The 27,360-nt window shown below is 34.5% G+C and overlaps 2 protein-coding genes across 4 annotated transcripts; both read right to left on the bottom strand.

Annotated features, from left to right (window-relative positions):
- Window positions 1-3,602: 3,602 nt before the first annotated feature.
- LOC145589620 (uncharacterized) lies at window positions 3,603-14,823 on the bottom strand. 3 transcript variants are annotated; one of them, XM_081646278.1, is made up of 4 exons: window positions 12,755-14,823; window positions 9,083-9,298; window positions 8,049-8,140; window positions 3,603-3,739 (listed from the first exon to the last, which is right to left on the bottom strand). In XM_081646278.1, the coding sequence occupies exon 1, from the start codon at window positions 14,804-14,806 to the stop codon at window positions 12,929-12,931; it is 1,878 nt and encodes a 625-aa protein (XP_081502404.1). In that variant the 5' UTR covers window positions 14,807-14,823; the 3' UTR covers window positions 3,603-3,739; window positions 8,049-8,140; window positions 9,083-9,298; window positions 12,755-12,928. The 3 variants fall into 3 exon arrangements, with proteins under 3 accessions (XP_081502404.1, XP_081502403.1, XP_081502402.1); XM_081646277.1 differs by lacking the exon at window positions 3,603-3,739 and adding an exon at window positions 7,360-7,695; XM_081646276.1 differs by lacking the exon at window positions 3,603-3,739 and having other exon boundaries at window positions 7,813-8,140.
- A 333-nt stretch (window positions 14,824-15,156) lies between these two features.
- LOC145588890 (uncharacterized) lies at window positions 15,157-27,124 on the bottom strand. The gene is made up of 7 exons (XM_081645482.1): window positions 26,682-27,124; window positions 26,507-26,543; window positions 25,188-25,239; window positions 24,913-25,025; window positions 24,755-24,820; window positions 20,229-20,316; window positions 15,157-18,212 (listed from the first exon to the last, which is right to left on the bottom strand). The coding sequence occupies exons 1-7, from the start codon at window positions 27,122-27,124 to the stop codon at window positions 15,157-15,159; spliced, it is 3,855 nt and encodes a 1,284-aa protein (XP_081501608.1).
- Window positions 27,125-27,360: the final 236 nt, after the last annotated feature.

The raw sequence follows: 27,360 nt of genomic DNA, 5'->3' as shown, positions 1-27,360 counted from the left end.
ATAGAATCCCATACCCATCCAACCCCTGCCCCTAAAATTCAAAATCCATTGTATTAATGAAGGACAGAATTCATTCCAACGATAAAACCAACTACATTGGACCGGTATAGGTTTTAGAATCCATAACTTTCTAGTATGAAATTCTATACCAATTCATTCCAACTTGATGAACCAAACACACACTTAATATACATTTGTACTGTTAATGCAAAATTTTAACTAATAATATTTATAATTATTTACATGTAATCATAACAAGACGATAATTGAACATATACATTTAGACAAATCTAATAAGTAATCACGGGCCTGTTCTCTTCAGCTTATTTTCAATTCAGTTCATTTCAGTTCAATTCAGCTCCAATAAGTTCATTTCGGTTCAATTCAGCTCCAATAAGTTCATTTCAGTTCAATTCTTAATTTCCTTCTCTCATAAAATATTCAGTTCAGTTCAGTTTAGTTCCAATAAGTACAATTCACTTCAGCTCGGTTCAGTCAATCAGAACAGCCCTACAAGTCTAAGTGTAATCTTATGTATAAAATACTGACATTGGTCAAAGTCATGAGTGTGAATAGCACAAAAATCAATTGAGGTACTAAAGAAAAGAGAGCTAGTACTGAATATATTTAGTAAGTACATACTATTAGAGCTGGTTATTGGATAGGATATCCCAATGATAATAGAGTCAGAGCCAAACTTATAGGACTTTTAATGGACATGACCTTTAATGGACAGGGCCCTTATAGATTGGGTCAATATAAGGCCAAAATGTTTTTTCCAACTTGATAGACAAACAAAATAGCTAATGTAAAAGTAATTACATAGCTAAATTTGTATTCATATATACTTAATACTGATTTTGTTCAATATTTTAATTGATATTTTGTTTGCCTGCCCATTATCGACCCGCTATTGACCCATGATCCACACTGGCCCGGCTCGCTATTGACCTTATAAAATATGACCCTTTTTTACCCGACCTACAATCGACCAGCACCGACCTTGACCTGACCCACCCAATAACCAGGTCTACATACTGCGTAGTGTTGGTTGAGAATTCGCCTTGTGAATTTGAGGTTATAAGTTCGAGTCCCACTAATTACATTTGCTTGGGAGAGTAGGGGAATTCCCTTACCGTCTCCTTCTTCTCTCAAGCATTGACCAAAAAAACTAGTTAACTTAACCTGTAAAAGGCATCAATTCAGTAGAGTCTTTTATCTTACTTAAAAAAAAAATGCTACGTTATTATTATTCTACTATGTGAGATAAGAGAATTTGACAATTTGACAAGCCAAAAAAGTATGACTTGAAAAGGAAGTTAAAACAATATTAAATTAATTGACATGACAAGTACGAAGTAATATTAATTCTTACCTTCCCTTAGGTAAGTGAAATTTCATATCAAAATTTTCGATTTGCATTTTTGTTGTCAACTAAACAATCTATTTATATTTATAAGAAAAACTTTAAAAATAGTTTTTACCTCCAACCAAGTATCTTGAATATTCAAATTGAGAAAAGTGGTCTCATTTTACTTAGATACAAGAACTTACATCAATTGCGAGTACATGTTCATGTGTTGGACACGACTATCTTTAATGAAGATAAATCATATGATCAACATATTGTTAATGTAAAAAGTCAAGTTAAAAAATTTTCAACTATTTTGAGGACCAAACACGGATATATGAGGAAATGACAAAACCAATTATATATACAATATCGAAATAATTTAGGTTTGACATGAACAAGTTATAATTATTAACTACGTAAGGTTTGTAAGGTCGTGTTTAATTTGAATTTAAAACGTGCTATATAATAATTATGCCTATGCAACTCAAATTTGAATCATGTTACTTTCTGATTAGGTCGGATATAGTCAAATCGGGTTAGTTTTTGACACTTCTTACTTAAAATAAGTCATTATCAATTTTGCTCCCATTAGGTACATAATTATTAGGTAATTAGGCACTCCAATGATAATAATGCATGCATGGGGTCCAAGTTTTGCGTTTCTGTACCTTCTTTATTTAAGGGTGGCTACATGTGACTAACATAGATTGTAGCATGTATTTAAATGCTTCATGTCCCCTTTCATCTGCCACCCTCATTTTCCAACTTCCTTCATTTTGCTCAACTCAAAGAGAACTCAAAACTCTTCTTTATTTCTTCCCCAAAAAACAATTAAGGAACTCTATCTTTTTGTCTCCTTTTCCTCTCTTTCTCTCTCTAGAACACACATACACAAGATTATCATAAACTAAATAGTCAACTACATGATGCACAAATTTATCTCCTATTCTATTCTACTTCTCCTCCTTGGCCTATCTCTTCCAAGAACATCCGCTCGTCTACTGGAACTTAAGCACAAAGATGAGCAAAATCATCCAATCTCGACTGAAGTTTCATTTTCGAAGTTAGAAGACAAAGATTCCATATATGTAAGCTTTAACTAAAAAGTTACCTTGTTTTTTCTTTATTACATACAAATTTGAATCTTATTTGTTAGAAGGAAAAAAAACTAATGCATGATAATTATTGTTTTATAACTATTTTCAGGAGTTGATGGGATTAGAGATTTGTGGGAATGGAGATGAAGAGTGCTTGAAGAGAAGAATGGTGTCAGAAGTTCACTTGGACTATATTTACACTCAGCATCATAAGCCATAAAAGTGTAATTTATGGAGTGTATTAGCTAATTTTATGACTTACACATAAATACTTTAATTAGAATATAGATTAGTTTGTGAAAATATTTAGGAAAATGCTATACATAGCCCTAAGGGCTACATATAAGCATTTAATTTACTCTTGAAAATTGTTTAAATTTAGAAAATCATGACAAAAACACACTAATTACACCGATCTGCGCGTGTTTTTGTCATGAATTCCTAACTTTATACATTTTTCAAGAGTAAATTCAATGCTTATATATAGCCCTAAGGGCTATGTATAGCATTACCCAAATATTTAACCTCTGTTATATAAAGATGGTTAATTCAGGTTAAAAGCTAAGGTTTTCAATGGTTTCACGGATTTTTCCTCTTGTGAAAAACTAGAGGATTTTTTTTTTTTTTTTTTTCTTCCAGGAAACTGATGTATAATTAATGGCCCTTATTTTATTATTTAATCTATTTAGTACATCCACGGGCCAACCTATGTAGGGCCAACCTATGTAGCCCCATGGTAGGCATTGAACAGCCGCATCCCTATATTCTTAGGAAAAATATTTTAAAGTTTGACTTAATAGATTATTATACTATCTCTGTTACATGTTAAGTGCAACAAAGGGGTGTGCACATTTCCCAAGGAAAAAAATGGAAAGAGTGATTAAATAACATAAGTGCATGTGATTAGTTTGAGGAGAGAGAAAATTGGGTCCCATTATTTCTTGGTTTGCTTTTAAGAAGTCTGCCAAAATTTTAGGGGGAAAATAGTTCCCGTCCCAATTTTCACCAAACTTTTCAAATTGAATTTTAAAGTTTAAAATTCTTTCTTCCAAAAGGCAACCCCTTTATAAAAAGGCAGCCACATTCTCATTTCATTGTTCCATTACATAATCAGTCACCATGAGTTAGATTAAATTACACACAAAGGTTTTTTTTTTTTTTTTTTTTTTCTAAAGTAAACCAAAAAAAAAAAAAATTCCTACAGCAGCATTCAAGAACAGCTTCATCAGCAATCATCATCAGCCTCTTAAATTCCAACTTCAGGTTCCTTCTGCTTTGTTAAAAGAATCTGAAAACAAAACAAGAGCAACAAAAAAAAAAAAAAAAAAAAAAACAGAAACAGAGAAAGCAATGGATGAGGTCAGAGAGATGGATGGAAGAGAGAGAAAGAGGGGCGTAAGGTTTTGGATAGGGTTTCTGGGTTCATGAGATGAGTGAAGAAGATGAATGATGAAATTGGGCAGTTGATTTAAGATGAATTGATTGAATTAAATGTGGGTAGTTGGGAGGGTTGTGTTTTGATTTTGGTGGGAGTCATTTGATAAATTAACTAAGGGATAAGATCTAATCAAATCAATAAATTTGTGTTAATTGTGTTTTAAGAAAATTAAGTAAGGGCAAAATTGTAATTTGACAGACAAAATTATACTATATTAGGAAATTTTCACTTTGTTGCACTTAATGTGTAGCTTCCTTATTTGGCAAATGTTGCACTTAACATGTAACGGAGGTAGTATTTATATTTACATCTATATTTATATTTATATCTATATTCTTTTTAAATATATGATCCCAAAATTGAACAAAAACATCAAAAGGTAACGATGAATTATATCAAGAGCGTAAGAATCGTCAACTTGATGTTAATTGAATCCTTTCTTGAACAAAATTTTACACAAATCACACAATCAAAGAACGAAATCATTAACCAAAGTGTCAATCCTCATAAAGACTAGTCCCTCGAGGAAGGTATCCTTGAGAAAAAGTAAAAACTTATTGGAGACTCGCTATCAATTCCTTAAAGAATCTTGCATAAACGGGATGAAATCTACCTCAATATTTGGGTTACTTCCAGTAATCTAGTTTGTGTACCTTTCTCCTCGAATATTTCAACGAGGATCATCAAACAATTCACATTTTGATATAATTGTTAGTGTTTGCTAACATATTTATAAGTTTAACCCCAAGTGTCCTTGTGGCTATAGGAGTAAGTAACAAGGGTTTGTGTTTATTAACCCCCACCCCCTAAAAAAAAAAAAAAAAGAAACACTCCACCAAAAGGCCTTTGTTAAGAACCTAACCCTAGGCCCTTAATGCATTGGATTGCATATGAGAAGGTTAGAGTGAAGTAGTCACATAACCAAATGATATGTCACTTGAACTAAGCTAAACTGCAATAGATTTAATCAATCAATCGATCAAAGCCTTAATCCCATAATTGGGGTCGACTACATGCATCAAAAGTGCTTATTTCGAATAGTCATCCACAAAAATCTTCCTCACCCATCCCTTGCAATCAAATACCTTTATCCAATAGATTTAAAAACGGGGCTAAATAATTTCAAAGAATAGGACCTAAATAAGAACCCTTTTACGAAAGTTATATCAAATTGTAGATCCAAAATGAAGTATGAAGAATCAAGTATCTACTAAAGGCCGTAAAGGCAAGTATTCGATAAAGGTACGTGTTTTGATATAAAAGGTTTGAATAATACGGAGAAACACATACCAAGAGTAGAGATGGGCGGGCGGTATGAGATAAGGAATTTAAGAAGGGAAGTACGAGAAAATTAATAAGTGGTCTAAACAAGAAGGGAAAATTTAGTGATGAAAGCCATGCAGAGAAACTTACATCCAGGTAGTTGAAATATTTTTTAAAAGGAGGTTATTAATGAAGTCAACTATATATAAGAACAGTTGGGCAGTTATGTCAAGTCAATTTAATGATAGGGAGTAGTAGTAGATAGGTACAAACTGTAGATTGTACAACGGCTATTTACTTACTGCAGTAGTTCAAACTCTGGCATAAACGGTTACATTCCCAAGCTGATGAGATGATTTAATTCCTGTCTGTCTTAGAAAATAGCAATATAACAAGTTAACAACCATACCGTAGTCCTTGGTCATGTGGACGAACAACTAGCTTGGGGTCGCATATCATCTGTTACCAAACACTTCGTCAAATTAGAGTACTTGAAAAAAAAAAAAAAGTATTTGTTTTCATAAACTCTAACTTGGCGAAGTATTTGGTAACAGAAGGAGTTGAGTACTACACCTTTGTTCATTTGTTTTGGTGTAGAAAAACTAATAAGAGTTGGCTCAAGTGGTAAGCAGCTTAATATCTCTTAAGAAAGGTCTCGAGTTCGAGCCTTACTGAATGCAGAAAACTCTTATACGGAGATTCACCCGCTATAAGCCAAGGTGCGTAACCCGAGCCGGATCTGAATGTAGTCAGAGCTAAGCTCCGATGAACCGGGTGGGGCAAACTCAAAAAAAAAAAAAAAAAAAAATAGTGTAGAAAGTGCTACAGGGATAATGAGATAGACGAGTTTGATCACAAGTATTGGGTACCACCTTTTAATAATTTAACCAATTAAGTCAATTAATCATCCACAATTGATCTCTCTTTATAAAACCATTAAACCTCTTTCAACAACACTTCTATCAAAGTTTTGAAATTATTAAACCTCTCATTTTGCTAATCTCTCAGTCAAACACCCCCTAAAATCTCCCACCACTATTTTTCTCTTCTCCTTACCTTGACAATTTAATTTTAAAATTTCTCTCATGGCCTAAGAATTTGTCTTAAAACTGAAGCCAAATTTTTAAGGCAATTGAATTTCCCAAAGACTCTTTTCATTTTAATATTACAATAATTCTAACTAACTCTCATCAGTCATCAACCTCCTCACATTTACATCTCCAAACTACCATTCCTTGACCTTCCTACTCTTCCCTTACTAATTCTTATATTAATCATTAACTTAGTAATGAAAATAACCAGCATAAAAATGACAAGGACTAAACTATTAATACTACTCTTCCCTAACTAATTCTTATATTAATATTCACCAACTTAAATTTATGTATTCTTATTCATTGTTTACAATTTAAATCATGAGTTTCTCAATACACCATTTTTTTTCTTTTTCTTTTTCTTAATACTATGGTAAGGTTAACTTGGCCCCGGCCGAGGCTTCTATCACAGGAGCCCTAGCTAGCAATGCCTAAGAGTAGGGGGAGGGATTTGTTCAGGATGAGGCTTGAACCTCGCATCCTGAATGCAAGATGGCCCCTCGGCTGCACCAGGAGGTCTTCCTCATTAGTTTCTCAATACATGCAACAAATTCACCTTTGGGCAATTTATTTGATTACCTTTCAGAGTATACTTTTAACTTTTTGTTTTTAGGAATTACTTTAACTAGTAATCAAAAACTAATAGTCATCTAAGTTATAGTTGGATTATTACTAAAAATTTTACTAATTAATACTCTGTATGTTGATGATATTAATAGCTAGAAGTGTGCAGTTGACATTTTGACAAACATGAAAGTGAAACTGATTACATGTACTACGGAGTATAAACGAAGGAAGTACGGAGTATATTTACTATGGTTAGTTTCGACAAGTACTTCTATAACTTTCGGTGGCCAATAAATGCATCTATTACTTGACCTATCTTTCAATCCAGTATTATAAAATGACACATTGATCAATTCAATTAATGTTAAATCATATTAATCAGCCACTTCATCAATGTGCAGTACAAAAGTACAAAATACTTCTTATAGATCAAAATGAATTATGAATGTCTTTAAAATGATGAATTACAGTCTTTAACAAAAACATTATGAACAAGAGTTACCAAACAAATTAAGTTGGATGATTCTTAAATCATCAAGTGAAACAAATAAGTAAAACAAATTGAATTTAATTTGTTTATTAAGAAGGTCAAAAACAGATAAGTGTGTCATTAAGTCACTCCACTCTCACAACAATTGTGATACCGTCCAATACAAGACTTAGTCAGAGTATTAAACAAATTATTACTTGTATTAAACACACATATTTCAAAACTCGCAAAACTCAATAACGATTTCTGAATGTGCAGCCTTAGTTTTAAGAGCCATGAGGTGCACCAAGGCGCAAGGTGAAGGTGCACGTCTTTATGAGGCGAGGTGCTAGCTCTTGCACATGACTACAGATCAATAAATATTTCTTTTCGCATGTAACTCACTCAGGTACCTTTGGATAAAAACACTCATTTAGAGGCTAAACAGAGTATTGAATTTTCCAGAATAATAAATCTCAGACAATACTACCAAATCTAAGGTGACTAGCTACAAACCTACAATGTCTTAATAGGCACTTAGACAGTAGAATCACATGACACATCCCAAGTTAAGGAATTTCAATAACTCAATAGTCAAATCATAATTAGCAGGCCAAGAATCATCTCATTAAAAAAGATTATTACGACGCAAAATGCTATTACAGATCAGCTGGTGTATGCAATATAATATAGCATGATTGCATGAATAGGAAGAGACAACAAATTAAAGCATTCTATCTAATTAGATACGTAAACGTCCACTCACCAGAAAATATGATCACTGGTGTTCTTCTAGAAACAATTGCCAACACCTCAAAACTGTAGTTAAGTGTGCATGCTTATCACAAAGTCGCATTCCTGAAATAATAAAATAAAGCAAGTCAAGGGAAGAATTAAGTTATACAGAGTACCTATGCTAAGCATACTAAGACTACTTTCTTTCACAAAAATATAAGCCTATTTGATCTTATTCAAACTTATTTTAGTTGTGATTGGTATCTGAATTTATTTTATACAATAATTCAAATTTATCTGAGAAATTATCTTTCCTGAAAGTCCCTCTTTTGAAGGTTAAAAGCAACATGTAGCACAGGGAAAAAAACGTCATGAAATACACAAGTTAGGATGCAAAAAGTTTTTATCCAAAAAATTTCCCAGCAGTAGTCAACCAGTTTAAATTTTTTTTTTTATTTTAAAAAAATTCACAATTAATTGATCATATTTTGAGCTTTTCCATATCACTAACAAAATAAATCCTACGCAGAACTATATCGGTGCAACAAAATTGTAATTTTTTATCTAATGAAGAACATTTATGATGTTTTAGCTCAATTCTTGATTAAAAGTCGTAATTCTCAACCAAATGCTACCCATTATTAAGGAATAAAGAGTATTGTATAACAACACAGTACAGAAGGTTTTTGACAGCGGTAAAATAGCAGGAGAGTATTTAGTTTCAGCGTTCAAGAATTTAGGACCTTTTGCTAACATTTCAGCAAGAAAAACACAAGAGTTGGTCCTTCCATTCAAGAAGATATAAGCATCAAATGGAGGGTGTTGCTCCATATAGTAATCATAAAAGTGGGTCCAGCCATTTAATTCCTAATATAATGTTGATAAGATGTCTTTTTTAAAGGTACACAAATTAGACAAGGCATTGAAAAAGGAACACCATATAATGAGTCTTGATAACCGGGAAAAAAATATTATTGAGTCATTGATGCATCAGATATGGATGAGAAGTTGACCCACAGCTTCTAATTATAGTATAGTTAAAAATCAATGGAGAAAAAGGCTTACTAAAAGCATTTTTCCTATCCGGGCGGAGTTCCTCAGGCATCATACTCAGTTAGAGTTCACTCTCAGGAAAGCAACACCTTCAATCAAACTTTCCCAGCTTGCTTACGCAACCAACAGATGTTCCCTTTACGGTGGTGAACAGGCATAACGCAATGCATGTCTCTCTATGTTTGAGAAGCAATATAATATGCTCCAAACATCACACCAAATTAAGTCCTACAAACACAACAACATCATTAGTTTTCCGAGTAATTAAGCATAACCTACAAGGCTACAAACAACTACATATGCACTAACTATCAGATGTAAGATCATTTTGACAAAGAAAAGCACTATTGCTTAAGATTTCACCCCAAAAAAATAATAAAATAAATAAATACATTAATTAGAGGAACAATTCAGGACTTCTGGAGTCTAATTGAAGGCAAAGTACTGCAGCAATTAGTATTTGAAAACTACATTAAAAATGAGTGACAATTGTAGATCATTTTTGTCAATGACCGAGCCATAAAACTATTCAATCATGCAAATTACAGAAGAGATTTTTGACTAGATTGAAGTTCACCCTACTTATATAATTATGTGGCACCTGTAAATGATAAACATATGCGTAGTTTATAACTAAACATATCAGAAAATGTAATTTACAGTGCAGCACATTAACATAGTAAAATGGAAACTCTATTAGTCTAAAATATTTCTGTTACTGAGTACATGCTGACCACAGCAAACAGCAAAAGAAGAAACAAAGTTCCAATTTTTAAATAGAAACTCATCAATTATCCCATCTATAAAATAGAAAAACAAAAATAAAATATCAAACTGCAAGTACAATTGTTCATTATGTCAAGCCCTTGAGTCTAGACAAAGTTAAATTCTTCACTCCAACCTTAAGCCCAAACGATAGGAAGTTTATAAATCCTGGACACATACCCCTTTCCTGGTTTCTTCCCATAGGACAGAAATGTAGGCAGTCTAGGCACCTAATTGACACTCATAACATAATTTTTTTACTCCACAAGAAAATCTCTTCTTCATCTCTTCATTTCAAGTACAAATGAACTGCCAAAATTGGATCATGTAAGTCTGCAGTTGGCACCAAAACTATGATCGGCTGCTTGGGTTAGTTGATATGGTGGACTGGTGGTATTGGTTATTGGCTAAGTCCAACTATTGGGTGCACGTAAAGGTTTTAAACAATAAATAGATCAAGGGATGAATTTCTAGATAGACTCTGTATCGGCCTGGAAAGGTTGTTGAAAACAAGACTCTTTTTTCTTGGTTATCTAGTACAAAGCAATGTGAGCAATTAGTGTCTGCACCTAAAATATAACCTTTAGATTTCTCTCATAACGAGTATATAAAGAGCAATATGCCAAAAACTTCCATCTCTTTGTTTGGAATTAATACCTACATACACTGTGGTAGAATGTCCAAAAAAATATACTCCCTCCGTCCCTTAATACAAAGCCTCTTTCTCTTTATTATATGAGTAATAAATGCTAGAAAGAAGCTTTGTTTTAAGGGACGAAAGGAGTACTTTGTAGTAATTACTTTTCTTAAAATATTGTTTTGAGTAATTTGTTGATACATATGTTTATTAATGAAAAAAGCACTCATATGTTTACTAATGAAAGTAAAAGGCACTGCCAAAATGCTTTCAAATACATCAATACTCTGCATTAGTTTAACTGTCAGGCACCATCGATCAACAAGGATGTTTCTGCAGCAGGACGCGTTTGGACTGAGCCCCACCATAAGGGATTCGGACCACAGTCTTCTACACTCCTAGGATATTGAAAAAGGAAAGTTCTAACTATAAAAAGAGAATAGGAAAATGATGGATAGCTTGAGATTATGAATAGGTTCAAAGACTTCAAACCATGTGTCAGGATATATAAAAAAGATTACAAAGGATACTCCCTTACAGCATTACCTACTTTTATTTCTATTAAAACTAACTACTTTAGCAAGTATCCTAACCAATACCTTCAGTGAGCTACAGATTACTACCCATCTGTTTTGAGAATTTTAGAAGTGCCAACATCTTTACTATCTAACATGGTAATGTTATACCCTAGCATGCACATACAGTGTATTTTCAAAGGATGAAATATGTGCAGGTTAGATTGTTAATAGTCATCTATGTTATTGTGATTCAATATTTTGCTATTTTCCTTGACATTGATAACTGCAATCCGGTATGTAATAATGATGTATATTGCAGCTTAGCAAAGATAGTTTCTTTAATAATATAGACCTTTGGCAACCATCATATTCTAAAACTATGACCAAAGAGATCTGGCAAGTCAAGACCCAACAGACAAGGAAAGCTTAAGAAAATGTATTGGCAATTTGGCACCAGACTCTACAAGCCTACACTAACAATAGAACCCAGTGTCAGGGATAAGTTAACATAAACACATTAGGCACAGGATGACAAGAGTATTTTATTAAACGTTAAATTCTTCATTCCTTTTATCAGTGCTCTTTTTTTTTTTTTTTTTTGATTAATTAGAAAAAACGATCAGATACAGGATTTGCATACAGCAGCTATTTCCCTTAAAGAACGGATGTAAAATGTTTTCCCCAAACAGAACAATACACTTCTTCTATGGGGGAGGTGGGAGAAAGAGAACCAAGATAGTGAATGCGTAACATGAATGAGATTATACATCCTAAACATAATAATAGACTTTTCACTATTTCAAAAGGTTGAAGATTAAAATATGTAAGATTAAGATCCCCTGTTTATGGGATAAACCTTCATCTCCAAGCTTTAATCTATAACACCTAAATAAGAGAATTAGACAAATACTTTTAGCTAATTCATACCAATTAGCATGCCATAAATTTTAATATGGTTAACTACTTGACTGCATACTTTAAAAACAAATACAGATATGGACAGGCAGTATATCATGAGGTATGGGCAGGCAATATAACATGCATCATGGTGCCAAACCAACTAGACATGCATAACTACCATGAGTCATGGCTCAACCTGTAAAAAATGACAAGACATGCAAATAAAAATGGCAGAGGGGTGGATAGAAAAACTTGGCGCAACAGTAAATTCCATGGTGAACAATATGGAACATTTTCATGTCGGGAAAATAACCTCTACATCACTGTGTATATCAAGGGAAGGGTGGGGGATATGAATCATACAATGGATTCTTCCTTCGTAGCCTTACGCTAGCAAATCCTTACAACCAAAACATCATATAATAACCAGAATATATCAGCATTTCCTCGATTTCTATAATAATTTAGCATAGTCAACAAATCATTCCTCTCAGAATAAAAAGGAAACCAAAGAAAAGCAACTTAGAAAAGTCCATCTTCAGGTTTGAACTAAAAATTAGAGTGGACAGCAATGCATTTCAAAACAGAAATGCGAATATAAAGCTCAATCCAAGATCATAAATGTTCCTAAAGTTTACCATGCCTTCCCCAAATTTCTGGGCAACAAGTTTGAAAATACTCACATATTCACATTATCATGCAGAAGCATCCAATTCCAACAATTTCCAGCTGAATATATGTTCAGCGACTCAGATTCATATTTCGAACATATAAATCCATGCAAAGCATTGTTAGTAGGCAATGCTTTTGGAATTTTTTTTGGTGGGGATGTTAATGAAGAGAGGGAGAGAGAAAAAAGATCACCTTGTGGTCTCAGAATTCGGAATCTTCAAGATAAGTTAGTCGATAATATCAACCTTCAGATTTCCAATCAGCATCCATCATTCAAAGGACATGATGAAATAATAGGATTTTTGTAAAGCTTAAGATGCTTAAATCAAGCGCACACACAAACTTCTTCGTAATTTTCATCTACTGTTACTGACAGCAGGCTTGAAGGCTGTCCTTGTCCTTCATAACAGCATTCTGCAGTCCTTGAAGCACATACTTGCAAGTTAAACCATTGGGTGCAAAGCCCAATTTCAACATTTTATCCTGTAATTCCATCAATTCAGCAGCGCTGCTTTCCTCACTCCTAGTCTTAAGAAGCGCATTATAACTATCTGTATCGTAAAGCTGAAACTTCATAGCAAGTGAAAGAAGCAAGGATTCAGCTTTATCAGAATTATTTTCTGTACAATATGCAAATACCAAAGCCCTGCAGATATCATTGTCAGGTTTAAGATCATATAAATCCATTTCTTGCAATAGAACTTCTGCCTCCAAGCATCTTCTCAATCTGCACAAGCAGCTTATTAGATTTTTATATATGGCTAAACATGGATTGACCTTCCTTTCCAGCATCTTATTTTTATGCACCAATGCTTCTTCTAGGAGATTACCATCACAGAACGATTTAATCAATTTATCATATATCTCCCCATCCGACTCATGACCGTCTTCCGACATTCTATCCAAAAGTTTAATAGCTGCAAACGGATGATTCTCCTGACACAAAGAGATGACCAAGTACTTGTAGATATCACAAGAAATTGCAACTCCAAACCTTTTAAGCTCAACAACCATATTTAAACACGAATGCAAGCTACCCGCTTTCACAAATCCTTCAACAAGAATCTGACAGGTGAAAGCATCTGGAAGAATCCCCTTTCCAATCATATCATGAAGCAGGAGCCTTGAATTTTTCATCCTTCCTTCTTTGCAGTAACCATGGATAAGGGAATTATACGACATAATATCCGGAGTCAATCCTCTATCAACCATTCTATGGAAGACCTCATGAGCTTCCTTCAACTTTCCAATCTTACAGAGTCCATTCATCAACGAAGTGTAGGTAACTATATCAGGAGCCACACCCCTCCTATACATTATCTTATACAGATAAAACGCGTCATCCAACCTACGACCTTTGCAATAACTACCAATAAGTGTATTATAAGTCACAAGGTCAGGCACAAATCCTTCTTCCTCCATCTTCTCCAAGAACTCATTTACCTTGTCCACATTTCGGTCCTTGCACATCACATGAGTATAAATATTAAATGTACACGTATTCGGGTTAATACCAATCCTCCACATCTCTTTGTAAAGTTTCCAACATTCATCAACACATTCCGCCTTCGAAAGTCCACTTAACAAACAATTAAAAGCCAAAACATGAGGCACATAACCTAACTTAACCATCTTCCTAAACACCCTATTACCTTCCTTAATCAAACCATCTTTCACATAAGCCTTAATAAGCATATCAAACACAACAGGGTCCCAATTACAATCCTCAGAACATGAAACCAAACACTTAAAAATGTCAATTATTTCACCATCATCGGACTCGAATCGAATCAATTCAGACAGTAACTTCATTCCATGTACAAATTTCCGAGACCAAACCAAAATATGAACAATGATACAATAATTATGACAATTTGGCTTAATACCCAGATCATTTTTAACCCAATTAAAGAAAATAAGAGCAGATTGAGACTCACATTGACATCTAAGCAAAACCCTTGAAATTTCTTGGGTACCCAAATGAGGAATGAGGTCCTGCAATTGATTTGTGAGAAGGGTGGTTTGGAAATTGGGTTGTTTGAGAGCAGAGCAAATGAGATTGACTAAATTATTAGGGTTTTGAGTTTCTGGTAGGAATTTGTAAAGGGGGTTTAAGCTGGGTTTTGAGTGAGGAACAGTTGGAGGATTGAATGGTGTTGAAGATGAAGGAATCAGTGCAGATTTAGTGCAGTAATTTGAGAGAAGAATTTTTGGGTTGGTAAAAGATGAACGAATTCGATTCATTAGGAGTTTAATTGATTTTTTTTTTTTTTTTTTTGGTGCAAAGGAGGGCAAGCCCGTTTATTCAATAAAAGGCAAACAATTACACGATAAGTCGTGGCAAGGCCACACCTATGGTATCCTCCCAAAGTATGTTCTTTATTTCGATTGGAGGCTCATCGAAATAAACAACACGCTCTTCAAGAGGGACACCCATATTAGCTAGCTTATCAGCAACTTTGTTGCCTTCCCTATAACAATGTACTACAATAACATTACTACCAAAGTTTTTTAAAAGGTTGATACAAGAATTCAGAATATAATAGCATTCCCCTGCATTTCGATCCTTGCTTCGAATAGCTTCAACACATGCTTCATTGTCCATTTGAATCATAATGTTGATAGGTCCTAGTTGCACAGCCATTCTTGAGTCCAATCTCTAAGGCTAGTAGCTCAGCTTTATATGCACTGCACACCCCAAAGTTGGCTGTAAAGCCTCTTACAAAATGACCAGAGCAGTCTCGAATCACTCCACCCCCACCAGCAGGTCCTGGAGTGCCTTTTGCCGCACCATCAGTGTTGAGAGCTAGCCACAAATTTGGGGGAGCAAGCCATTTGATGAAGACTTCCTTCTTAGTTCTGATCTGTGCAGTAGCAGCATCTACCAGGGAATAAGTGTTCCAGGTTTCTTCAGTTTGAGAATGAAGGAACACCCCTGTATCTACAGGTATCTTCTCACCTCTGCCAAAAGTGGAGTTGTTCCTCCATTTCCAGATCCACCATAGTGTAATTGCAAAACATGTTGGCCATTTTTCAGAGAATATTAATCCTTCTGCTTTGAGGTTTCGAGTCAGCCACTGTGTGATATCGCCATTATAGAAGGATGGATAAAGGGCTGCACTTCCTACACTTTTCCAAATCTGCCTTGCAATTGGGCAGTCACGAAACAGGTGAATGAGATCTTCAGCAGCATTGAGTGAACAAAGAGTGCAGCGAGGATCATCCAGAAGATGCCTCTTCATTCGATTAGCATTACAGAGGACTCTATCATGTAGAGCAAGCCATAAAAAGGTGCGAATGCGCTGCTGAACCGGGGTGTGCCAAGCTAGCTCCCATTTATTATCCGTAGGGAATTGATCATCATCACGCATAATTTTCAAAGCAAATTTGATTGAAAATTTACCTTTGTTGGGACCCTTCCAATAACACAAATCACTAGCTTCAGGATCCTCAATTAACTTGTGAGAAGCAATTCGTTTCAAGCAATGTGGGGGTAATAGGTGTGAAAATAAATCCCAACGCCAATCACCCTCAGCAGCCCACATTTCTTCAACAGTGGCACCATCAATCTCATCAGGGATAGCAGCCACACTATGCACACGAAGGGGTTCATCTACTGCCCAGCAATGATCCCAGAACAGAGTTCTCTTTCCATTACCTATAGCAACCTTCGAACCTTTTTTCAACAGAGGAGCATTCTCCGAAATCCCTCTCCACACATTTGACATACAAGAAGTAGGTTGAAACATGTCAATGTCGCAGCGTCCTTTACAATATTTGAATCTAAGCACCCTCGACCACAAAGAATCTGGCTCTGAGAGGACTCTCCACCCAAGCTTAGTAAGGAAAGCCGCGTTTGTCTGCCTTGCTGATCTTAATCCAATTCCACCCTTTTCTCGAGGTAACTGCAAAGTATCCCAGGAAAGTAAATGGATCCGCTTACTTTCATCAGTCCCTCCCCATATGAAGCGTCTTGCCTTTTTGTCGATTTCATCACATATTGATCTCGGCAATTTGGCTGTCTGCATAGAATAGTTGGACATGGTTGTGAGGGTTGATTTGGTGAGAGTAATTCGACCCGCAAGAGACAAGTATTTGGTTTTCCAACCCGTGAGTCTTCTATCAATCTTCTCACACAAGTGTGCATAAGTCTCTCGTGTGACCCTGCTTGTCAAGGTTGGCATACCAAGGTAGAGTCCCAAGTCATCAGTGCGCTCCATACCAAGTTCCTGGCAAATATTTTGTTGGGCAGTAGCATCAACATTCTGTGAGAAATAGACTCTCGATTTGGATAAGCTGACCCGTTGACCCGAAGCTGAGCAAAACCGATTAAGACAATCTTTCACAATTGAGGCCTGTTCTGTCGAAGCTTCAGCAAAAAGGATTAGATCATCCGCGAAGAATAGATTCGAAAGCAGCGGTCCACCCCTACTTGCATACACTGGTTTCCATCTCCCAGCAAGAATAGCCTCTTCAATTACTTGGTTCAGTCTTTCCATACAAAGTACGAAAAGATAAGGAGATAAGGGGTCCCCTTGCCGAATGCCCCTAGAAGGAGTAAAGGAATCAGTTTTTTCCCCGTTCCAAAGTACTTTCATGGATGCAGTAGAGACACATTCCATGATTACTTCAATCATGACCATAGGGAATCTCATCTCCATAAGAGTATCGCGGATGAAATCCCACTTTAAACGATCGTAGGCCTTCTCAAAATCGATCTTGATAGTCATATACCCCTTCCCTCCTTTCTTACGCTTCATAGTATGTAGCACCTCTTGCACAATCACTATATTGTCCGTGATTTGACGCCCCGGAACAAAACTTGACTGTGAATCCGCAATAAGTTTTGGTAGCACCAACTTAATTCTATTCACCATAGCCTTTGTTATAATTTTATAGGCCACATTACATAAACCAATTGGCCTAAACTGAGAAGGTTGCTCCGGATTATCAATTTTCGGGATAAGAACAATATATGTCTCATTCAAACACTCCGGCAGCCCATTCCCCTCCAATGCTTTGAGCACCATAGCATAGACATTCGGTGCAACATGTTTCCAGTTTTTTTGAAAAAATAGGGCTTGAAAACCATCAGGTCCAGGGGCCTTAAGAGAGCCCATAGTTTTAATCACCAAGTCGATGTCACATTTCGAATATGGCCGAGCAAGAATTTCCCAGTCAGAGGCAGGGATTAAGTTACAAACTCCTCTGGGAATATCATAAACAGGGGTATCACCATCATCAGAAAACAAATTGGAGAAGTAATTCACCACAGTATTTTTCACCTCCTCCTTGTCATACACCCATTGATCATTATTATCTTTAATGGCCACAATTTTGTTTCTCCATCTTTTGACAACAGTACTAAGATGAAAAAAGGTCGTATTGCGGTCACCATATTGAAGCCAATCCACACGAGCCTTTTGATACCAAAGAAGTTCTTCCTGATGAAGTACGGTATCTAACTCCCTCCTTAGCTTTGCTTCCAGTTTAATTAAACCAGAATCTCTATGCAACGCTAATTTGGTTTGGATTCCTTGAATTCGGGCCAGCAAATGTCTTTTTTCTCTGAAAATATTATGAAACACATTCTTGTTCCAGTCTTGAAGTTCATTCGAAAAAGAGTGAAGAAGTGGGATAAGCGGAGCATCTTTGTCGAAGAGTTAAATTGATAAATTAGCAATTAAATTGCATGAATTCAAATAGTGTAAAGAGTTTAGAGTGGAAGAATTTAAGAACAACCAAAGTTAACTCGAAGCCAAAAGAAATGTTGAACTTTGTATGGTACCGTGGTACGTACTATGCGAGGGAGCCCGGTTTCTCAAAATGAAAGTGTTTATCAAATGGCAATCTGGTAAATAAGTTGCCTCGTATTCCGGAATAAAAAAATGTATATCTGCTCAAATGCCAGCTGTGACTCACGGTTCTCTGTTAACGCATGGTTAACATTTCAGAAGAGAGAGTGTGTAAAAAAAGGGGGAGAAAAAACAGAACCGAGCTCCACCTTCAGATTATAGCTCCACCTTCAAATTGATATTTAAGATCAACTATGAATTCAGTAATAAGGCTTCTCGGCGGCGACTGGTATTTTATTTTATATTTTTTTGTCCTTTTCTTCTCCCTACTCCATCTTCTTCTTGCTTTGACTGCTCGTGAAACCACTTTCACCACCACAATTTCAAACTAAACGAAAACCCTAATTGAAAAGGGTGAAAAGAAGGGTATGGTTAAACCTTAGAGGAAGGAAAGGTTTACATCCTCGTGCACAACTCCGTCCTATTGAAGGTTATTTCCCCACCTTCAATGGTTGAGTGCTCTGATTTCAACTTCTTAAAGAGGACTAAATTTCAGCTTTACTATAGGAGAGAGAAAATGTACAGAATTACAAGAAGAGTGGAAAAATGCTCAGTAAAGCCTTATAACGTCGTTAAATCAACGTCTAACGAAAATGTCAGTATTGCCCTTAAATTTTCAGATGAAAGTGCAATAAAACCCCTTGATAAATAAGGCTTGTTTCTCATTCTGATAAACTTGAATTTGCTCGTACTATGTGTTGCGCTAGTAAAAAAACATTTTTCAAACTCATAGAAAAGCATTTTTGCTAAATCGTGAGCCATATTGACGAATTATCAATATCTCATTTGACTATGTTAAAATACGAAATAATTAAATTTTTTGAAGATTATACGAAGTATATTGGAAAAATGTTTACGTTAAGATAAAGTAACATTTATCCACTTGTATATTTTTGGTACAGTATACGTCATATCTTAATTTAGGGATAAAGAGTAAAGGAGTGAATTGCGAGAACTTGTTCTATACACCCGGGTACATCCTGGGGCGTATTCATAATTTCCTGATCAGTTTGCTTGCCTGGACTTTCTTCTTCTCTTCGTTCGATCGATTGATCGATCAATTTTCCCCCTTTTCCATAACCACGGAAGCTGAAGTAGATTCAAGATGCCATTTCCATTACCGTTGGCGAAGTTTCCGTCAACATCGATCTTCCAACGGTTTCAAACATCGGCGCTTTCAAATTGCTTAGCTTATTCTGATGAGAGAATTGTTTAAATGTTAGCTGGAGTAGCAAATTTTATGATAATGTTGAACCAAATTACAAAGAAGAGGAAGATGATGATGGGTTCTTCAAGTTTCGTAGAGTATTTGCATTACCATTTATTAAATGAGGTTGATTAAATGAGCAAATAATTATTATTCATTTATTAAATGAGATTGATTAAATGAGCAAATGATCCGGGTGTATACAACAAATTTTAAGATTAATTAGTGGATAGATATATGTTGTTTTTTTTTTCTAAATTTAAATTTCTAATGAATTAAAAGCATTTATACTATACAATATGCTATTTACAAATAATTGATAAATAAATGTTTACAACATAAGAGAAGACAAATGCAACATTAACTATTACACAAATGTATATTATATATAATCTTCTTCGTCTTCTTGTTGCAATTTCCCCTTAACTTGTGAGCGATTATGAAATTTGGGTGATAATGGCTTTGGTGCTCGAGTTTGCCGATTAAATCCCCTTGTACAAATATAACCTAACAAGACATAAACAAATTATATTTGTTAAATATTGTTACAACCCCAACTTAATAATGTTGAAAAACAAAATATAATTATCTCATAATTACATACCACAATGTAGAGTTCGTTTCTCTAACATCCATATTAAACTTGTAGGAACTTTTATTGGACATTGAGTGGTTTCATCATCAGCAAAAACCTATAATGATCCAATGCAATGTTAAATCAAAAATATATACGAGCAATATATTGTACCATTAATACTATATATTGGAAAAGGAGGTCGGTTAGGGGTGAAAGTAGATTGGATAAAAACCGAAAACCGAACCAAACCGAACCGAGTAAGCAATTCGGTTCGGTTTTGTTCGGTTTTCGGTTTGGATCGGTTTGAGAAAATGAAAACCGAATTATATCGGTTTGGATTCGGTTTTGGGATTCTAAAAACCGAAAACCGAACACCGAACCGAAATTTATAAGCCCACTTATCTTAGCCCATTTTCCTACATATATATACTCAAACCCTAAATATTTTCGTCCCCTCTTTTCCTTTTTCCCTTTCAGCCGTTTCTCTTTCCCTCACTAAAACCCTAGATTTTCCCTCTTTTCTCCCTTACCACCTCACTCTGTCCGTCCACCACCACCAATCCACCACTTCACCACCACTACTTGTGTTCCGTTCCACTACTTGTGTTCCGTTCCACCTCAGTGAACTTGTGTTCTGTTCCAGTGTTCGTTCTCAGTGAGTCAAAGCCTCAAAGGTATGCTCGAATTTCATGGTACTCATTTCAGATTTCACTTCTCTTTTCGATTTGGCGAATTTCATGTTTTGTTATGTTTGAATTGTTGATATTCCTTTGAATAGTTGTGTTTCTTTGTTATTTTGGAGAAGCATGCATATATGATGTTCTATTATAGTATTATGTTCGAATTGGTAATACTGTGATAGATTGCTTATTTTAATAGCCTCTGTTTGATAGATTGATTGTTCTTTTTGATAGATTGATTGTTTTTCATAGATTGATTGTTTTTCATAGATTTGCATAAAAATCGTTGGTTTTTAATAGCCTCTGTTTGATAGATTGATTGTTCTAGTTTTTGTCTTGTTGAATATAATGTGGTTGCTGTGATGGACTGATGGTGATGGTTTCTTTTTTCTGTTTTAAATCAAATTATCAGAATGTCCACAAATATGGGTAATGTTGAAGGGAATGTCCCTATTGAGGAGCATGAATCTGACAATGAAAAATCCAAACCCAAGAGGAAGAGAATGAAGGATCGTTCCGAGGTTTGGGAGCACTTTATCAAGGAAGAAACACCCACTGGAATGGAAGCACGTTGCAAGTACTGTGGTATGAGATACAAGTGTGGTACAAAGAGAAATGGCACTAGTCCATTGTGGGCTCATATAAATAGATGCCGTAAGTATCCCTATAATACTCCTAAAGATTCAAAACAAAGTTTGTTGTCTTTCAAAAGTAGTAAAAATGAAAGTGGTGGTACTAGTGGATTGTCTTATGTGAAATATGATCCGACTTTAATTAGAAATGCTTTATCTTACATGGTTATAGTTGATGAATTGCCTTTTAAGTTTGTTGAGGGAGTAGGCTTTAAACATTTTTGTAATGTAATGGAGCCTAGATTTCATGTCCCTTCTAGAATTACTGTGGCTAAAGATTGTTATGAAACCTTTTTAATTGAAAAAAGAAAGCTGAAATTAGTATTAAAAAAGTGTAATTCAAGGGTTTCATTAACAACCGATACATGGACATCTATTCAACAAATTAATTACATGTGCTTGACTGTTCACTTTATTGATAATGACTGGAATTTGCAAAAACGTATTCTGAATTTTTGTCCTTTATCAAGTCATAAGGGGGAGGAAATTGGGAAAGAAATTGAGAAATGTTTGCTTGATTGGGAACTTGAGAAAGTATTTTGCATAACTGTTGATAATGCTAGCTCAAATGATACCGCAATAGGATATATGAGAAGGAAAATAAATGGTTGGAAAGCTGGGGTTCTTAAGGGTCGGTTCCTTCATATGCGTTGTGTTGCTCATATTGTGAATTTGGTTGTGTCTGATGGCTTGAAAATTGTAAATGAGTCTATTACTCGTGTGAGACAAGCTGTAAGATTCATCAAACAATCCCCTGCTAGGTTGGTAAGGTTTAAAAAATGTGTTGTGGAAGAAAAAATCAACTCTAAAAAGTTATTGTGCCTTGATGTGCCTACTAGGTGGAACTCCACCTTTTTAATGTTGGATGCTGCTTTAGTGTTTGAGTTTGCTTTTGAGAGGTACTCTGAGGAGGACCCTCATTATGTGATTGAGTTAAATGAGAGGGAGGGGAAGGGCTGCCCTACTTCTGAGGATTGGGAAACAGTTAGAAGGTTTTCTGAATTTTTACAAGCCTTTTATGATATTACTTTGCGTGTCTCTGGGTCTTTGCACGTGACTTCCAATATATTTTTCCATGAATTGGTGAGTGTTGCTGTCCTTTTGAAAGATTTGATTACAAATGATGATGTGGAGATGTGTCTTATGGCTTCTAAAATGAAGGAGAAATATGACAAATATTGGGGTGATCCGGAGAAAATGAACATGCTGATTTTTATTGCTGTTGTGCTTGATCCTCGTTATAAGTTAGATTATGTTGAGTGGATGATAACTGAAATTTATGATTCTAAGCATGCATCTGTTTTGGTGAATAATTTGAAAGAGTCTTTGAATGCTTTGTATGAGGAGTATCGTGGTTCTTCTTCTGGTGATGTGATTAGGGAGGAAATGTCCTCAAGTATGGACAATTCCTTATTTTCTCCCAAACACAAGAAGATTGAGGTATTGAAGAGTAAGTATAAGAAACACAAGTGTGAGAAAGATGGAGATGTAAAAATTGAGTTGGACAAATATTTAGAAGAGGATACGGAGGAGGATTCTGAAAATTTTGATATTTTGGGGTGGTGGAAGTTTAATAGTGCTAGGTTTCCAACAATGGGAAGAATGGCCCGTGATATACTTGCTGTCCCTATCTCAACAGTAGCCTCTGAGAGTGCATTCAGCACTGGTGGTAGGGTTCTAGACCCATTTAGGAGCTCCTTAACTCCGAGGGTCGTTGAAGGACTTGTTTGTGCTCAAAATTGGCTACGTTCTTCTCCCTTTCCTAATATAGAAGAGTGTTTACAAGAAGTTGAAGATCTTGAAGAAGGTAATATAAAACAACAATTATCATATGTTATTTTTTTCATTATTTCATATATATTATGTAACTTGTTTATTTTTTTTAATGTTATTAGACTTGAGGAATATGACAATTGGTGGTCAAAACCCGGACTTGGTTGAGCTTGATTGAGAGTTAGCTGCCAAGAATGAAGCTGCCATGTTGAATGAAGTTGCTGCCAAGAGCCCAAGAATGAATCTGCCATGTTTTTAGCTACTGCCTACTACTTTGTTGATTTGTGGACTGTTTTATTATCATGTGGACTGTTTTATTATTTTTAAGACTTGTTAAGTTGTTATGTCTCAATGTGGACAATGTCTGTAATTTAATTACTATGGCTGGACAATTTTTTTTAGTCAAGACTTGAGTGTTGTAATTCACTAATCCTAGACATTATGATTATGGTTGTGAAAGTTGTTTCTTAAAATTTATGCTTTTGTTCAGGAACAGGTACAAAATTTAGGCCTTCAAAAGGCCCAAAATTATATGTCCAATAAAAAGCCCAGATTTTTAGCCCAATACAACAACCCATAAAATTTCGGTTTGGATTGGATTCATTTCTCAAAACCGAATTATTTCGGTTTGGATTGGATTGGATTGAATCCAAATTCGGTTTGGATTCGGTTTCAAAAATCCGAAACCGAAATAATTCGGTTTGGATTCGGTTTGGGGTGTAATCCAAACCGAATACCGAACTTTCACCCCTAAGGTCGGTGACTCGATCGGCGGTGGTTTCCGAGCAAAGCGAGGAAATAAAGAAGCAATGTTAGGGTTTGGGATGGGTTTGATTGGGGTTTTTCTAGGGATCTCGGCGCGGCAGGGGTAGGTTTAGGCGACTTGGGTGGGGAATTTCGCGGCGACATGAATGTAGGGGAGGTGCTCAGGGGGATTCGGGGTTGGGGTTGGGGCTGGGTGGGCGGGTGAGGGATTTCGGCTGGGGTGGATTCGGACCGTCGCTGTGAGAGAAGAGAGAGAAAAGTGGTGGTGGTGGTGGTGGCGGCGGGGGCGGCTACGAGGCAGGTGAGAGAAAAGTTGGTGATAATGGTGGTGGGTGTGGTTGTGAGAGAGGAGAGAGATTGGGATGAGTTTAGGTAATTGATTAATTAATTTTGGTTAATATGTTGATAACATATAATCTTAATTATTTAATATGTGTTAGTAAAACTAACTAAGGGTACACTGGTCATTTTAAGTAAAAAAAATTATTAAAAGAGGAAAGTTTTAGTTTGTTGCAGATAATGTGTAACATCCATTTTTGGAAAATGTTGCACATAATACGTAACAGAGGAAGTATAATATAAATATTACCTTCGTTTATTATTATTTGCAACGAAGGTATTATTTTTGAGACAAAAATAATTTCTTTGTTGCAAATGATAAAATACGAATTAGTAGTTTACGCAATAAGTGAAATTTAGTTACCTCATTAATTTGAAAATAGGTACCATTGAGTGGAAAAGATTCCCTCATTGCTGTTCGAACAGGTATCTGTGATACAATTTAATTTATAAAAGGTTGGCTTTATAAATATAAAATAATTATTAAATTTTTTTAATTTAGAACTTGTTTAAATTGCTTACCAATATTGTTCCTAACACTGTCGAAGATTCATCAAAAACATTATCAGTTGAACACGCATTTTCCACATGATCAGATGATCCTTCTAAATTACCGCTCATCTTTTTATTTTGACCTATTAAATTACAAATTATGAATATAAAGTATATAATAACTTTATTCATGCAATTAGCAAAATACATTATATTATATGACTAGAAAATTTTATATAAATATCATTACTGGACACTGGTACAGAAAAATAAATAAATAATTTTATAAAAAATAAAACTATTACCTTGTGTCCATATGGCGAGAAGGTAAGGAATGTTCCCTATTTGTCTCTCAAACTGTAAGAATATAACAAATCACATACAAAAATTAGTTATATAGTTTGTCTAACATGTGCCTAAATTTGTTAAGTCTACAAGAAAATTCATTAAATTCTTAATTTTTATAATAAATAAATGTAGTATGAAATATTCTCATTACATTTGTTAGAATACTTTATGAATAATTTTGTTATTGCATACCCCTAAAGGCATGATACTATAAATAAAAGGGATTCTTTTAAAAAATTTAGCTTATAGAGTATGCTAATTTTATATTTTAATTTTCAATAACAATCTAAAACCATTCTAATACACCAAGTTTTAAATCTAAGAAAAAAGTTTACTAGAATGGTTTTAGATACATAATACACTATTATAAATACATAAACAAATTTGCACCAAGTGTCAACACTTAGATCCTCATGTACTTCGTATATGTACTTCATGTGTGTATAAATATATACTTTGTATATAACACTTTGCATAATTGATAACACTTGAAATCAAGCTTCTTGCTATTTTCCAAACAATAATGTTCCCTACATTCTTATCAAAAATTAACCAAACCAAAAAAAAAAAAAAAAAAAAAAAAATTTGTTTTTAAGCATAATCTATACTATATACTAAAATAATCACCATAAGTATCCCTAAAAGTACACGTGTCGCATTTATATTAAAAAATTTCCGCCCAAAAAATTTTACTTTTTCTCCTTTTGTTTTCTTAAAAAATAACGTGCTTTTTTTTTAATGAATAAGAACTTACAATAATTTATAAAAAAAAATATTATAAACCATGTGTATTTAACAAGAGAGTTTTAAGGATAGAAATTAAATGATTCAAATTTCAAATTCAAAAAAAAAAAATGATATATATAAGTCAGTTTATTAAACTAAATCCATTTTAATTGACTTTTATTATTTTTAAGTCTTATTATAAATCCGTGCATTTGCACGGGGCAAAAACTAATGTTGTATATAGTCCTTAAGACTAATAAGGAGCATTTAATATCTTTTTAGTACTCTCTCCGTTTCTTTAATATTATATATTACTAAAAGTTATAAAATCTAACAACAATCTTTGGTCAAATTTTTAAAAGTTTGACTATTAAAAGTCAAAATGGGACAAACAAAAAGAGGAGAATAATTTAGAAACGCGTGACAAAATCACGTGTAATTAATGTTATATTTTCATTTGTTTTTCCATTTTTAAGTTGCATTTTTCATTTTTTAATTTATAAACATTTTAAATCATATAAAATAAATAATTCAACAAAGAAATACATACGTTTTGTAGCAAGGGATGATTATATGGCAATTCATATCTGCATAACACATTATTGTCAATATTAGATTATCATTTAATAAATAATATTCATAATAAATCCATAATAAATTTGAATTGTTGAAATATTAATACTTACACTTGATGTTCCGTTCTCAATCAAATTTGAATAACTTGCTTTGGTAAAGGAATATAATCATCTTGAAGTACGCTAATTAAGGCTCTTGACAATAAATTAGGTGACATTGTAGCCTTTACAAGTTGATTTGACGATGTATGCTTAGACGTACCAATATCAACAAGTATAAATTCATCATTCACCTCATCAGCATTATTTTTAAATAAATCTTCAATGTCAGGTAATTCTGATTCTTCAACGTTCTTTGGAGAAGACGGAAACTCAACAATAGGGGATTGAGCCGTTCTCCGAACATCTGAATCTAAATTACTATGTAACATTGGAAAATGCAAAGGCTTGTATAAAGATGAATCATAAATCGATGACATTATAAGCTGAGATGTAGAACATTCCCTTTTGATGTCAAAAGGATTCGGAAGGTTCTTAATCATCTTTTTGGAACTCTTCTTCGACTTTACCCAAGGCAAACGAAGAGTTTTCATTTTTTCACTGCAATCATTTACAAATTATAAATAGGTTAGATATAGATAAAATGTCTGTCAGCGTACCATACAATACATTATATATAACTAAGCCAAATCAAAAAAAATCGGCACAAGTGATTTTTTTTTCTTTTTATAAACTATGTAAAGGGGTTGGCAAATCACACAACCTGTGTCGAGGCCAATAGTGTAACTACAATATAAAAAATATATATGATATCATATACTATTATTGA

This window comes from Chenopodium album, chromosome 17 (genome assembly GCF_948465745.1).
Source record: "Chenopodium album chromosome 17, dcCheAlbu1.1, whole genome shotgun sequence".
Taxonomy (NCBI): domain Eukaryota; kingdom Viridiplantae; phylum Streptophyta; class Magnoliopsida; order Caryophyllales; family Amaranthaceae; genus Chenopodium; species Chenopodium album.
This window is presented reverse-complemented; position numbering and strand designations above follow the sequence as displayed.

What these genes read in the sequence shown, in the direction of transcription:
- LOC145588890 (XM_081645482.1), bottom strand. Translation starts at nt 27,124, where the DNA reads ATGAAAACTCTTCGTTTGCCTTGGGTAAAGTCGAAGAAGAGTTCCAAA. An exon ending in ATCATCCCTTGCTACAAAAC is followed by an intron (nt 25,240 to 26,506) that starts GTATGTATTTCT and finishes ATATTCTTACAG; the next exon opens with TTTGAGAGACAAATAGGGAA. An exon ending in CAGTGTTAGGAACAATATTG is followed by an intron (nt 24,821 to 24,912) that starts GTAAGCAATTTA and finishes ATTGTATCACAG; the next exon opens with ATACCTGTTCGAACAGCAAT.
- LOC145589620 (XM_081646278.1), bottom strand. Translation starts at nt 14,806, where the DNA reads ATGAATCGAATTCGTTCATCTTTTACCAACCCAAAAATTCTTCTCTCA.